Below are 15,764 nucleotides of genomic sequence, written 5' to 3' on the forward strand. Positions count from 1 at the left end.
TGGCAGGGTGCATGCTGTCCCATCTTAGACAGATTGTCTGATGACCATTGCTGAAGTAACTAAAATTGACTCCTCCAGCTGTCTCTGCTGCTTTGCTTGTGATTGCTGCTGCATAATGAGAAGGCATGTGTGCTTGTGCCTCGCTCTCTGTGGTTCAGTTGGTTGCGTCAACTGATGGTGTGAATGAGCCAGCATCCTTCAGAGAAATAGCGGAAACGGGGCCCTATGTGTATGACAGCGGGAAGTGATAGCGCGTGGCAAACACTGAGTGTGGGGGACCAGTGCTCTTCGAAAGGCAGTTCTTGAAGATTGTCAATCTAAACTAAAAGTTGAGAGTCACAGTCTTATACCAGGTTAAAAAAAAAAAAAAGAAGTTGACCAATAGCACACCCAATTGCTTGTAGGGGTAAGATCTGTTCCATGCTTTTCTGCATGACTTCATTGTGCTGACGATATGTGAAAACTCATACAGTGAGGATTTTCCATACTAGTTGACACAAGTCAACTCTGGAAACGTAGCATGTTGTAATAATTTGATCTACAATCCTGTCTTAATTTTTAAAACCTTTTTATGATGGTGTCTCCAAAAGGCTTTTGCTTTGTGATACAGCAGAATTAGTGAAATGTGAAATGATAACTTATATTCACATTCCTGAATTTATCTGTCTCAGATATCACACTACATATTGTAAATTGATTGTAACTTGAGAATGACTTAGAAAATAACAGTTAGATAGTTTATGCTGTTATACAGAAACAGAGGCCAGAGATGCTGAAGACCATATGCAAAAAGGATGAATGTTATCATTTTTACTTTTTTTTTTGTTGTTGTTGTGATAGAAGGAAATAATGCAGGGAGACGGGAAGTTTTTAAAAGTAAGATCAACTTCAAGCTGTTACAGTCAAAAAGGAGAACTTCGAAATGTTAGACTGTCAATAAGTAGCATCTTATTGTTATGATAATAACAATTATATAATTTAATGATTATATGATGTTGTTATAATTATATAATAAGTAACATCTTATTGTTATAATTGTATTGAGTCTGGAAAAATTACTTCAGGGGTTCCTTCCTTTTTTCAGAAGTCTGGACTGATACCTATAGGTATCACAACTTGTACTTGGCAACACTGCTTTTGCAGGTACTTGAATTTCAACAGTGCAGAGCGGAGTGTTTTTTATATAAGGAGATCTCAGCCAAGGAGGTTGTGGATGCCCCATTCCTGGAGGCATTCAAGGCCAGGCTGAATGTGGCTTTGGGCAGCCTGGTCTGGTGGTTGGTGACCCTTCACGCTGCAGGGGGGCTGAAACTCAGTGGTGGTTGCGGTCCTTTTCAACTCAGGCCATTCTGCAATTCTATGATTTGTTCATCAGATTTTGTTTGACACCTATAAATGACTGGAAAGTAGTTGGATACTTTTAGAGCTGGTCTTGTTGGTGCAGGAAAAATTTGAAGCTTAAATAAAGCAGAATTGTATAAAAAGGTGGTAATTTCTAGTACAGATACTTTACTGTTGTGTTAGTTAAGTCTTAGAACGATAAGAATGTGATGTCATAGAAGCTCTTGAATTGTTCCTTATTTTTTGCTGTTTTTTGCTTTCTGTTCCTTGGACTGACCAGAAGCACAAACTTCCCTATCTAAGAATAATTCACTGTTGTAATTGCTTTAATGCTCTGTTAAATTATTTGTCCTAACCTTGTATTTTTGTTTATCTCTAGACGGAGTTGTTTGTGCATGCATTTAAGGATCAGCTGGTCAGAAGTGCCCTTTTAGCACTATATACAGCCCGACCTGGCTGTGTCCTCAAGAAACCAGCTGTGCCTAGAAACTGTGCAGAAGAGGGGGATGACCTAAAGCATCAGGATCATCCATCTCAGGTTAAAAGACAGGACTCTATACCCCATCATTCTGAGTATGATGAGGAAGAGTGGGTAAGTAGTTGGAATATTTTTGGTTGGTATTGGATCCCAAAACCTGAAAACAAGCATAAACAAATGGAAGGCCTAGTAAGTTTGTCACGCTTGGTTGGGGAAGTAATTCAAAAGTATTAAACAATATTTTTCAAATATATTTTGAGTTACTGGAATTTAAAAATGATATACTTCCCTAAAACTAACTTAAATAAGTTTCCTAACTGCAGTGTGCTTCAGTGCAACAGCTTAGAGGAGCAAGTAATAGAGAGGATGATTAATGTCTTATTGTATAAACAGAAGAATAAGCGTTATTTACTTTTACTTGAGTTCTTTTTCTTGATTAGACACGTTTAAGAAGGTTGAAAAGGCATGCACTGATATCAGGATTTTTTTTGGCCAAGACTGAACATAAATAGTTTCAACGTGCATGAATTAAGTCTTAGCAAAACAGAGAGGTTTTCTCATTGACTTAGTTCCTAGAAGATATCTGAGATTGAGTAAAACAAACTAAACACGGGTTTTAGATTTTAGCTTTCTTGTTATGTCTTTCAAAGATGTATATTATTTGTGGCTGAGACTTAGTAAATTAAATAATTTGGTAGATGTGTTCACAAAAGATCTGCTTCTTTGTTACGTATACCCCCAACTCCAGTTATTTTTATTCGGTTCAGGTTCATACTGTATTCAGTTCATCACTGTATTCTCATTTAATATAAAGGATTCAGACATAGTAATCTATGTTGTAAATAATTAATAACTGTGAGCTATAGTACCTACACCGAAATGGTAACTTTTATCCATACCATAAATAAGAGAAGAAGAATGTGGCTTGAAGAGAAAAGACAATTATCTCTCTGCCCATTCATTAGGAAGACATGAGAATTAAACAATAAATAACCAACTCATTCTTTTTGTTTCTGTGCTGACTTTAAAACCTTGAATTCATTTTTCATGGTTTCTTTCCTGCAACCTGGCTACTAGAACTGTCTCTGTTTATTTGAAATTGAAACCTAAATGTTTGATCGCAGCTGACAAGGCATTCAGTAAAATAAATGTCACAATACATTTGTCAAAAGGGAGAATGGAAATTTTTGTGCAAATTGTATTTTAATGTACTAATTCTGCTGCTGCAGAGAAGATAGCTGAACTATATTTTTTTTAATTGATATTTTTCTGCCAGATATTTGCACCCAATCACTAAATCACAGAAACGCATTAGTTTACAGCATTGGGATTTTTTTTCTTGCTGAATTAGTAAAATTACTTTCTTGATTAAATGTAAGTACATCCCTAGATATTTTCTGAGTTAATAAACTGGGTCTGAGTCAATACCAAACATTATAAATCTTAAAGAAGTGTTGTCTTTTTCCTGGATTTGAAGATTAGGTGTTAGGCTTCCATTGATATTTATTTCTTTATTAAAATGCAGGTATTAATAATGTGAGTTTTAATGATCAAGATGACACTGTGTTGGAAATAGAAGAATCACATATAAAATTTGAAAAAAAAAATTAATCTACTCTGAAAGCCAGCTTTCAGAGAAGAAAGAAGAAGAAAATTATTTTTATGCAGGGTTCTATATTCTCCTTTGTTGCTTTGTTGTTCTCTGTTACCAGGAGTTGTTTTTGTAACTCAGATTTCTGTTTTGCAGTTGTCCAAAATCTAAATGTCCAACAACTCTTTGCACTGACTCCTTTCCATCTTCTTTCAAAGTCTGTATTGTCCCACAAACGTCACAAAAGTGAATTCAAAGCGCAATACTAAAACAACTTGTGAAGATCTCTTCCTTCTTAGGCATCCAAATTTGTCTTAAGGAATAGTTCCCCGTTTCCTGACTGCGCACAGTGCCCTTTCACTGTGTGAGTGATGTTTCCCAGATAACCTTCCTCTTCTCTGTAGCAGTGCCGTGCTGTACCTCTGCTTTGATATCAAGTACAGATATTGATCCCAGTGTAGCTGATGGCAGTATGAATTGAGCTGTTTATATTGGTGTGCTGTATGTAGGCAGTAATACAGTGGTGCTGTTGAAGGAAAAATATTTAACTTAAGAGCATTAGTTTGCCTCTGGATACTCTTCTCTTGCCAGCTGCTTCTAGTATCCTAGAACCTGGGAGGGAACAGTGCATGTTGTCATGCATTATACAAGAAAAGGTAGGCACATTGCCCCTTGGAGCTGTTTCTGCTCCACATTTCTGACAGACTACCTAATGTGACCATAAAATATCATTTCCAGTAAATTATTTACAAATATTGGCATGGTATTCAGATATTGTTCTGAAGTACTGACCCATGTATACTTTCCATTCCAAAGCACTGTCAAATTACAACAGGATTTTAATCGTGAACGTTAGTTAAAATACTCGCTTTATCTATGAGCACACCTCTGAAGGGCTTTAATATAATATACTTATATGAACACAAGTTGCATCTCAAAAACAGTCTCCATAGCGCTGAGTGATGAAGTTGCTGCATCAAAACTTTGCTCAAGTAAAGTGTGCAACAGTAGTGTTGTATGTGAAAGGGCACATCTCAGTGTCAACATAGAATCACCAAGGTTGGAAAAGACCTAAAAGATCACCCAGTCCAACCGTTCACCTATTCCCAATAGCTTCTACTAAACCATGTCCCTCAACACAACATCCAGTCTTTCCTTGATTCCACCACCTCCCTGGGCAGTCCATTCCAGTGCCTGAGATTTATGGCATTAACATGCCATAGATTTATCCCAGTCTGCTTTGTCCTGGCAGAGTCAAGCCTTGTTGCACGTTTTTTCTGTCATTAGTTTGACTTAGGAGTTTAAAGAGGCAGAAAGGAATGAGCCAGAAATCTTATTTCTCTTGGTTGTTGACACCACTGGAATAAACACCCAGTTAGCTCTGTGGCAATTGATGGCAAAACTGCTGTCAGGGAAGAAGCATCCTGTTGAAGAACCTAGGGTCTCAGCACTTCGATGTATGAAGAAATAGCAATTATTTTCTTCCCCATCCTAACTTCACGCAGAAGGCTTATAAGACAGGGTGTTTTGTGTTTTAATCTGACACACGCTGCAAAATGATAATTAGTGACACATTTTATAGGCAAGCGGAAAATAAATTGCTTAAGAACATGCAAGGTGACTGGAAGGTGTGCTAGGCTAAAAGAAGACACGTGAAAGACGAGGGAGAAGAAGGAATGTGAAATTTGTGTATCATCTCTTATGTAAAAGAGCAAGGAGTCACTTGATTTTCATTGATTGGAGAGAACAGTTTTACTCAAGATGTGCTGTTTACAATGAGGCCGTATTTGATGTAGGCAGTATAACATCACCACAAATGGTAGACACATCTACTTCTGCATATGTCTATGTCTGCATATAGTGATAACTTTGAATCGTAAGAACCTCTTATCTGGAGAGAAAGAGCTCTGGGACAACAAGCTTTTGCTCTGTTTCACTTGCTGTCATGTGAAATGGCCAGATGTGTGATAATAAAAATGAGCTTTCTGTCAACAGATGTTTATGAATCTTCTAAACCCTGAGGGAATGTTTGTGTGAATATTCTGTAGACATCATCTTAATGCTAGGTTAAAAGTTGGTTTACATGGAGAAGTGTTTCTTCCTAAATGAACTTATTTGTGTTAAGAACTTAGCACTGTTTGTGTTAGGATTGAACTGCCCCAGCAGAGGGAGGAAAGGGAAATTATGTTCCTGCAGCTGTGCTGAATGATTTGAGCTCATATACCTTAGCAACTTCAGTGATTATGAAGACTGATGCTCTCTGCCATTCTCCAGTAAAACTTGGAGCTCTTTTGAGCTTGGATTTTTACTATTTGCAACATTAGACGTCACCTGTTTTCCCAAAACTAATGCTTGTGGGGGCTGGAAAACAATCATTTCAGCCATACTGTGAAAATTTTTCAGGAATATTTTAGGTACTTGCATGAGAATTAATTTCTCATTAAATTCTACCTGTCCTCTATTTTTGACTTTTAATTGCATCTGTGCATGCGGATTTCAGGAACGTATGTAGGAGTATATTTCATGTGTACAAGCGCAAATATTTCCACTTGTTGCACTGTACTGCAAATGCAGTACTTCTCAAAAATGTATTTGTGGATTAAATACAGTTTATTGCCAATTGTACATCAGCTCACTCGCTCTTGCAGCAGCCCTACAAATTCTTTCCGATTCTGAGTTTTCCTCTGTATTCTGAGCTGGAGAGCCATGATCTGTGTTGCCATGTGTTTCCAGCACGTAGATGCTTCTCTATCTGTAGATTTGCGTTGTGTCTCTCAAGGCAGAATGCCCATTTGTCACAGGGTGTGTGTGCCCTCAAGTGGAAGGAATGTAGAAAGGTGAGATCCCTCTGGTGTCCGAGACTGGCCTAAGAGTTGTGACATGCAATTGGAAGTAAATCTTTAATAAGTTTGCCTTAGTAATAGTTCTTTCTTTGCACTCACACAACTTTCAAGTGCTACCACTTATATGGAACTGTGATATTTCTTTGAGTTTTCAGTTGCTTTCCCTGCCAATCTCTCACGTTGTCTTTTTGCACATCCGTTTTTATGTCTTAAAGCCTGATGTGTACCTTAAACTTTTGGTTATTGTAAAGAAGAAAAGAGTATTGATTGTATCTTTCCGTTCTTAACCATCAAGCAAGCTGATTGCTCTATATCAGCATAAGAATGACTTGGCATGTATGTGTGTTGTTTCAGGTTTGGTTGTTAGGTTTTTTCTTTTTTTTTTTTTCTTATCTTTTTTTTTTACTCTTTGACTATTAGTCTTGTGTGCAACTTCATTTCTTGTATGGCTTGGTTGCATTCTTTTTTGTTATTCTATCCTATTAGTCTATGTGCGAGAGCTTTGAATTCTGCACCACCCAGCACATGATGGGACCCTGCCTGTATCTTGTATTCTGTAGTTACTCTTTCTCTCCCTCCACATTCTCTCTCCTTTTCTGCTTGTACGGATTTTCTTCTGCAGCACTATTATTTCTGGATTTCTCATATTTATTATAAACTCAGTGTACGACTCATGATTGCAGCCTTTGTGAGAGGTGTAGGACAAAGCTGAAATTACCTCAGATGATACCTCAAATATGTCATGACAGCAAATTGTTAGTTATTCTTTTAATTTTACATCTGTATTAACAGACTACGTCATGTGATAAAATAGAAGATATGTTAAATTACTAAAAAGAGGTTGTGAAGTACCGTGGTGAAATATCTTGTTGCCCACAGGACTTGATATGTCAAGGTCTTGTGTGTCTATACTCGTAGTGTATAAAGTCAAACAGATAATCTGCTCAGTTCCCTGTGATTGAACCTGAAATAGATAACTTCACATGCATTTTCATATAGAATTTGAACTGTTTCTTTTAATATTAAAAAGAAAGCAACAGTTGTCATTCAGTCCATGTAACAGGCTTAAACTGCCTGTAGAATGAGAAAAGTGGTAATATGCTAACACCTAATTGTTGTGTAAATTGTCTCCATTTTAATGTTTCTATAAGAAGTTGGTTTTGTCTCTTTATCCTTTTTCAGTAATGTGCAGTGATTATATTATGCTCTTTTCAGGACAGGGTGTGGGCCAATGTGGGGAAGAGTTTAAACTGTGTTATTGCCATGGTGGACAAACTTCTTGAAAAAGACAACAGCGGCAAGGTTAAAGATGGTGAAATTGACCCCTCAGCAGCAGATTGCAAGCATGCAGGCAGTAAGCAACCTTTTGCTATGATTTTTTTTGTTTCTGTTTTCTTTATTTCTATTTTATTTAATAATCGTTGACTAGTATAAATACAAATGGGAAAAGCCACAGAAAAATGAGATGAAGGAGCCAAATAGCATTTTTGAGATTGCTGACAGAAAAGATTTGCCTAGTCATAGCTTTCAATGGTGGTAGTCTGGTTTATTCAATTGCAGATGAAAGCTTTTATCAACAGAAGTAGCTTTTTTCAAAGAAGCTTCCTACGTTTTTCAGACCTTTAGATAAGAATATAACAATGGTCTTAATGGCAAGGTAAATCTAATTGTCAGCTTGAAACAATCTTTAGAAAATGAACTCATCCATACTGATTTTGTTTAAAAGGATGAAATGCATTTTTCTTGTGCCTAGCTCTTCTCCTCCTGGTGTTAACTGATTTTTCTACTATTAGCTGAAACTCAGGATGCCAATTAATTCTGTTTTGCAGATAAAGCTGTAGTATACTCGCATTGATTTCCTGTTACTTACAGTATGTTTGTACTGAGAGTCACGTGCTGGTTTTTTTTCTGTACTCCAATGGTTAAAAGTATTTTTCACTAGGGAACGAAATTAGAGATTGATATTCTTATTATTTTAATCCAGTCTCGAAAAATTATGATTTAGGATTATCTTCATGTTTTTATTCCTTCTGTTCATACAAGCAAAAACACTTAGCAAGTGAATGTTTACTAGTTCGCTAGCAAGTGAATGTTTACTAGTTTTCCCTCACTATTTTCAACTTCCTGAAAATCTGTTTTTCAGTGTAAGGCATGAAATGTACTTAACTAGCACCAGTGCAATTTCACTACAGTTGTAAAAAACAGTACTGTTAGCTTTGATTCAGGCTCACACTCTACACAGGCAAATTAAATATTCATTGGAATTTTTAGCTCACAAAATAAAAAACCCTTACATTTCCTTTTAAGTATTATGATAATTCATCAAATAGAATGAGGAATACCTCTTGGTAAGCAATAATGATGATTGTAACGGTTAGAAAATTATACTGTGTTTTGTTCAATTAAGGAGTTGTCTTCTGGAGATGACCTAGGCTGTGGTACTGCGATAAATTTCTCTTATAAATGTATCTCACATTTCAGCGTCTTCTCTATGCCTTTTGAGTACCAGTGCCCTTACGTGACAGTGGAGTTGGTGCATCTTTTGAGTTGCGTGGAGTGTTTTGCAACACTTGCACCCTGTAGGAGATTTGTTGGGGGACTTTTTCGTGCTTGACTTCTTCATGAAAGCATGATTTTGTTTTGTTACTCTCTGCATCTCATTCCAGTTTGATGTGAAGAATCACCTATATATGATGGAGATAATGTTTGGGGTTAAAATTAAATTAAACCTTAACTCTCCTCCTTTTATATTTGAAGACTAGTTGCAGCAGTTGATAACCTTTTCTTGTATATAAAGAGTGTACTTTTTCTAAAATATTAGAATTTTATACTACATTCAATTCACAAGCAGCGTGCATGTGAGAAGTTTGCAATATCATTCATATATATATATATATATATATGCATATGCATATATATTATACCATAATATGAGCATAACCAGGTTGAGTAATGCCTGAATGTATGGGCACAGATAGATCTTAAAATCGGAAAATGCTTCAGTCCTGGAGCTGATACTATGTAAAGTTGTGCTGCTGTTTGTAAGAAAAATGGGAAATACACAGAACTTGATCAAATTTTTGAAAAATGCACCTTAAATTATGGGTTAAAATGTTTCCTTGTATTAGTGAACCTGCCTGTTACAATACAGAATTTTGTATAGCATCTAATAAACAACAAAGAAGAGTGCAAAGAACACAACACGCATTCATTTTAGACAGTAGAAAAAGTTCTGAGGGTAATTTGATATTTTTGAGCAATAACGTATTCCTGTAACTACAAGTGTTATCATTAAATGTACTTGAAGGTTGTGAAGATAGGTTTGTATTTGCAGTCTCAATATTGTCATTGAATGATCTTATTCTTTTTTTTTTTCCCAACATGGCTGTATTTGTAGTATGGAATCTTTTTAATCAGAAATGCTTGTGGCACCACTTTCTTGTAGTTAGCTTTCAGTGTAAGTTATACCTTTCTTAGCCTGCCTTTTCATGCAGTCTGACTTTTGAGTTGACTCTTAAGACTGAATTTGAGTTATCACTTACCAAGGTAACATGCTGTGATTTCATCACTTGCAGGATTATGATTTCTCTGCAGGGTAAATAAGGGAGAGTAGATGGATTTTAAGGGAACTTTTTACCTTTTTTAACTCAAGACTGTTTTTCTTTGGAGAATTACTTGACAGCATTGAATTCTCTTTATTTTTGTCTTATCATTTTTCATCAGAGTCAGAATGTGAAAGCATGTTCTGGAGAATTAGAGATGCCAGTAAAATGCAATAGTTCATTCTTAGATTTATTCTTAGATGTCTGTGTTTATCTGTGGTGGTACGAGCTGCTCTTTGTACTCCTCCATCTGAACTATCAAATTCAACTTCTCTTCCACTGGCTCTTTGTGAGTACTTCTAATCTGCCGCATACAAAATCAACCAAGTTATCTCAAAGAATTTAAACTGGCATTGTGATTGCACCTGGATTTTGCCTGCGGTGAAATATGAAGTCAAAAACTAAGCTGCTGGGCAGATTAATTGATTAAGGGTAACTTTCAGTGTAAGTTATGATGAGTACCTGGGGAATGGTGCCATATTTCTTGACTCAAATGAAGGAAAACATCTGTTCATAGCCACATTGCTACAGACTGCGTATGTTAATTTATTTTTTGAATAATCTGATACCTGATGAGGACTTGAAGTCTAGATTAAATCCTTCTGTCTTTCAGTGCCCCAGGGAATTGCATCCTTGCATCCATCCAAATGCAATTGCCAATAGAAATGTGAAATGGTGTGATTTTGTTTGCATCTTCAGAAGAACAGTTTTTACTTCAAGTGATCATTTAATTGGGCAGATGAAAAATTATCCCCTAGTCTGTTCCTTGATTAACAAGTGCTATATATTTTGAGAAAATGAAGAGCAATAGTGAAAAACCTACTCTTCCATTACTTTTCCTCAAATTTTTTTCTTGTTTTCTGTAAGTCTTCGCATCAGCTCTTTTTCCAAAATGTGATGTATTACTTCCGTTTTTCCACTTGCGTTTCCAGCTAATCTCTGTCTTCCTTCTCTTTTTGATAGGTTCATTAGCTGAGCTGTATGTAGCCCAGAACATGAGACAACCACTACAGCAGTATTAGCTATTGGTAATTAAGCTGTTGACAGAAGCTCAAAAATAAATAAGGCAAACAAAGACTGATTCAACAAACTATTTTCTTAAACAAGATGTCAGAATATTTCTTGTGTAACACTTCTAGAGAAATGTTTGTACATTATTTCTGTATCTTCAGTCTCTTACATTTGTTTTAACTTCGTTGTTGCCATCACCTTCTTCTCTTGTTTTCAATAAGACCAAAGTTTCGGGGACACAAATGTGTAAATATATGGTTAGTGGGTTTCAACTTTTGCTCTTAATCTTTCTGACGATGCAGAAAATATCAGATGATTGGAATGGAGTGATAAATCTCCAAGATCTTAAAATTGTTTCCTTTGGCACCAGAACTACGTGATCGACTCCTGTTACATTGGCTGCAGAAATACCTGGAAGACTCAGATTTCTGACGTTCTACTGAGAAGTGAGAAATATTGCAGAGTTACAAGGATAAAACCTCATCCCTTTTCAAAGAGCTGAGTTCTGATCTTTGAATCAAGTAACTGCAAGAGCTAAGAGGAAAACAAAGGAATAGTGAGCATGGTGCAGTCCTGAAGGAGTAAATTCAGACCGTTGGCCTTAATTACTGCTTTCTGCAGTAATTTGCACCAGCTGTTTCTGAGGAGATTGTTTCAGTTTTGGGTTGGTTGATTTGTTTTGCTGGCCTTTTTTTTTTTTTGAGCCATTAGATTTAGACTAGCATGTTCAATTTGTGATGTCAATAAATTTACGTTATATGACATGTTACTTCAATCCCATCATGGGCTTTCTATATATTCGTATATGTATTTATTAAGGGAATGATTACCTACAGTAAATGCTTAAGTTTTTAGTAGCTGCTGTTAACTTTGTAACCAAAAGTTTCCGGGGTGCTCTGTTCCTTTAAAAGCCAGATGTTGTGCATTCTTCTGTTTCAATTCCATTTTTAGTTTGTAACTTCATACCATTTAAATTCTGAGGTGAATTAAAGCCATCGAAGATATCCACTGATTTTTTTTAGGTGATGTGGACTGGAATGATAGAATTGGCTTTTTTCTCTGTTGCCAGGGTAAAACAAGATAGAAGTGCTATTGCACAGCCTTAGGCTCTTCCTATTTGATCATCAGCACATTTCAATGTACAGTTCAGTGGGCTTGATTTTGAAAAGAGCAGGAGCTCGCTTTTGTGCCAAACTTCATCAAATTCATGTGCAGCTTGAATATTAACATGTAGAATGACAAGCTGAGAGCTGAGCAGGCCATTTGCCTGTGCAAGCAAGTTGAGAGAATGAGACTGAAGGATCCCATCCTAAACTGAACTTCTACAACTCTTTGTTAGCGATGAAGGAGAATACTACACGTGTACTGTCTTACTCTTGTTTTAATCTTATGTTAACTGTATAGTGATTGTTTTCTTCCAGTTTCATCCTTCTGTTTTTCATTTTACACCTTGTTTTAGTTTTCTATCCGAAGGCTGACTAGCATGATTTTTGAGATTTCTGAATTGAGTTTTCTTGCCTCATCACTAGGCTTTGACACCTTCGTTTGGATGCTAAATATTTCAAACAGGACAGGCTGCCCTTGTCATGTTAGCAACATGACAGTCATCCTGTAGTCTACTTGTATTTTATCTTTTTGATCCTAATGTCCTTTCTGAAATGTTTATTCATTCAGTTAATCCTTCAGTCTTTGTGAAACGCTTCTTGTTCCTTCATTGAGGATGAATATCTTGCACATTCAATTTTAGGTAAATTTGATATCTGAAAGTCAGTGTTTCGTTTAAGTGCTTCATGTGTTAGGAACATAAACAATTTTTACAGTTCCTTTCCCTGTATGATTCTGCAAAGCTATTGTCAGTCTCTGCAGGGTCAGAGGTCCTGAGCTGTGGTTATCCTCCTGGCATCTCCTTTCAGCAACAGCTCATGCTGAGCTGATTGCAGGTTTTCTCATGAAGAGTGAGTTGCGAGACATCTTGATCATGTCCCAAACTCTTTTAGGTATGGAAATGTTGTCTTGTAACCGAGCAGAACCTTCAGACACGAGTCGCATTGTGCAAAGGTAAAAAAAGGACAATCTAAAGATGAATTTAGATCAGTACGTTTTCACATGTACTTTCTCTCACTAATTTTATTAGTATTCCATGCCATCCTTTGCATGTAAGTACTACATTTTCCAAAGTCTATGAAATGTATATAGGCCTCAAAATACACTGCTTTTTGTTGTTGTTATTTTTAAATGAATGTGCTTCTCAATTTCAAGGAGCAACTTCAAAGCTGCAGTATTTGCTGTGTTTCTCGTACGCAGATTTGTGCGTGGCTAATGAACAATCTTATTTTATATCCTCAGTGGAATATTTGCAACTGGATGTCCAGTGTAAGATCAGATACATGGAGATTTTAACACAGACCAATGATTGAGCATCTGTGAATGTTTCTCTACAGTTGTTCCTTCAAATAACTTGTTTTATGGCACACATTTTTTTAAATCTTTGAACACTAATCTTACTTAAAAATAAAAGGACGAACCTGAAAATACATCTGTCTATTCGTAAATATTCTGTTCTCAAGTAGCTGTGTAATCCCTTTTTTGATTTGCAAAGTAGCTCCACTTTCTGGGGGCTGGACATCTTACTAAATGTAAGCAGAAGTTTTCCTGAAGCTAGGAGCTAACTGATTGCTTTAGGTCATTTTATTACATGCGAGTGTTGTATTTTCATCTTTCCGGTTATCAAGTACAAATCTATACTCTAAAATAAAATAATTTCTCATTTATTTAGCCATTCAGGTAAAGCTTCCTACAAACTTAGGTTTTTCATTGTTTTCTACAAAGCAAAGTGCATATAAAAGTAAAGCTTTCTGTAGAGTAATATTATGTCACTGTTTTCTTTTGGTAGGATCTATTTTTAATATAGTTACCTTGACTGTCATTGAAGTCATTCAATGAAGAAAATGGCCTTGAGTACTCTAAATCTTTGAATTTCTTCTTAGTGCAAGAGGAACTGACAAATTCTGACATTATATGTGCGAGTAATATGATAAAATATTTCCAATTTTTATCTTTACAAGAATTACTTTCCAAACAGTCTTACAAAAATACTGAAGAAATGTTTGTGAAGCTACCTAGCACAAGGATCATGACAAATAATTCAGAAAAATCACAAAACAGTAAAGTTATCAGGTGTTCACTGGCATCCTGGAAGGCTGCATGAAGTAGAATCCACTTAGAGTTGTTCTCAGTGCAGTATTATTCAACATTTTCATTACTGACTTGGCTTATGAAACATAGATGTGTCTCATAAAATTTGCAGACGATTAAAGCTGGGAGATGCTTTAAGCACCATGGGAGTAGGACTAGAATGGATGTTGACGAAAAGGAGCGCTGAAATACTAGAATGCAGTTCACTGAGGACAAGTACAAAGTTATGATCCTGAAGAAGCAGAAATGCACTGTGTGGAGTGTCAGATTAAGGGGCAACTTGGTGGTATAAGATGTCAATGTTACTCGACTTTTAAGGTTGGTGTGTGACCTGCTCTTCTGTGGAGGAGTGTTGTTGAATCTCCTTAGTCCTTTCCCCATAAACTAAGTTGCAGAAGTGTGCACGTAAAATTCATCTAGGTCTGCAAATTCATCTTTTTCTTTTCTTGCCCTGGTGTCAGTGTACTTGGATTTGACTGTGCAACTCTGCTTTGGGGCAGATTGGCTCTACCTTCAGGTCTGCTTTTCTATCCTTAAGTGGTCATGCTTTTACAGCTTAGGTTGTGCTGCTCTTTGTAAGAAAAATGGGAATACCCAGAGATTTCATCGAGTTATTTGCTCAAGTGAGAAGCAGACTAGAAATTGTATTTTTATCTGCACTTATGCCCTGCACACTGATTTAATGCACGTTGTGTTTTAGTCTCATTCTGCTTTTCATGGCATTTACTTATAGATTAATTTAATAAATCAGTCTAATTTAAGACTAGAAAGAATAATTTAGGTGGTCTGATCGACCTAGCCTGACTTGAAGTTTCCTGCTGTATTTATGAGTTCCAGTGTGTCTCACAGCAGCCTCCAGCTTTTGATTCTTTTGCTTTTATTCTCTAGAATACAGATCCCCTTTAGTACTCTTCATTTTTTCTTCATAAAGTACAGAAATCAAATTACTGCTTCATCTTTTTTATAGGCTTATGAAGATTAAGCCTTAAATCTTGGTAGGTCTCCTCTGCAAGCTCTCGTAGTTTTGAAAATGCGTAAACCAGATGCTGGCATGTGTTGTTACCAATATTTTTGTATAAAATCAGCTCCTTGCTGCAGGATGGAACTGGAGATGCTTATGTTCTGTTTAGCCATCGTGAACCATAACTTGATAACTTCTCTTTTCCAGGGAACAGCTCTTCAGTCTTTATTTCTTCCACTGAGATACGTATGCCTCTTAAAACACAGTTTGTCTCATCACATAGGCACTGTTCGCAAAGCAATCCAAGTTAGTTCTCTGACCACTCTTTCTAAATTCCTCTTCGTTCCTTCCTGTGGCTTCATTTTTTGCGGTTCCTCCTAGCTTTCAAAGTTCTCTCTGTTGTCTTGGCTACAGTTTTATCTGTTTCCGTATTTTTCTGTAGCATGGCCAAATTAACTTTGCAGCAGGCAGCTATGTGGTGTTGTTTAAAGAACTTAGTGCTAATGAGGCTCTTGCTGACCCGATTCAGATTCTGTTACCGGAAAAAATATGCAGTTATCTTATACGTAATTACAGTTGAAATTGAACAAATTTTGATTATCATTGATTCTTAATTACACTACTCTACAGGTTAAATGACTTAGAGATGAACAGAATTAGGTCAGTTACACTCCCTGTTTTTATATGGATTTTTCTCAAGCGTAGGTTTTTTTCTTTTGAAACTACAACAATGAAAGCAAGA

The 15,764-nt window shown here is 36.4% G+C and overlaps 1 protein-coding gene across 9 annotated transcripts in view; it reads left to right on the top strand.

The window, feature by feature from the left end:
• Window positions 1-15,764, top strand: part of INPP4B (inositol polyphosphate-4-phosphatase type II B) — a 264,611-nt gene that overhangs the window by 202,055 nt on the left and 46,792 nt on the right. For all 9 annotated transcript variants that reach the window (XM_052690049.1, XM_052690053.1, XM_052690054.1 and 6 more), the window contains 2 exons: window positions 1,721-1,933; window positions 7,469-7,607. In XM_052690049.1, coding sequence (XP_052546009.1) covers window positions 1,721-1,933; window positions 7,469-7,607 — 352 coding nt within the window. The remainder of the gene's footprint in view (window positions 1-1,720; window positions 1,934-7,468; window positions 7,608-15,764) is intronic.

Source organism: Tympanuchus pallidicinctus, unplaced genomic scaffold, assembly GCF_026119805.1.
Source record: "Tympanuchus pallidicinctus isolate F22 unplaced genomic scaffold, pur_lepc_1.0 scaffold26, whole genome shotgun sequence".
Taxonomy (NCBI): Eukaryota; Metazoa; Chordata; class Aves; order Galliformes; family Phasianidae; genus Tympanuchus; species Tympanuchus pallidicinctus.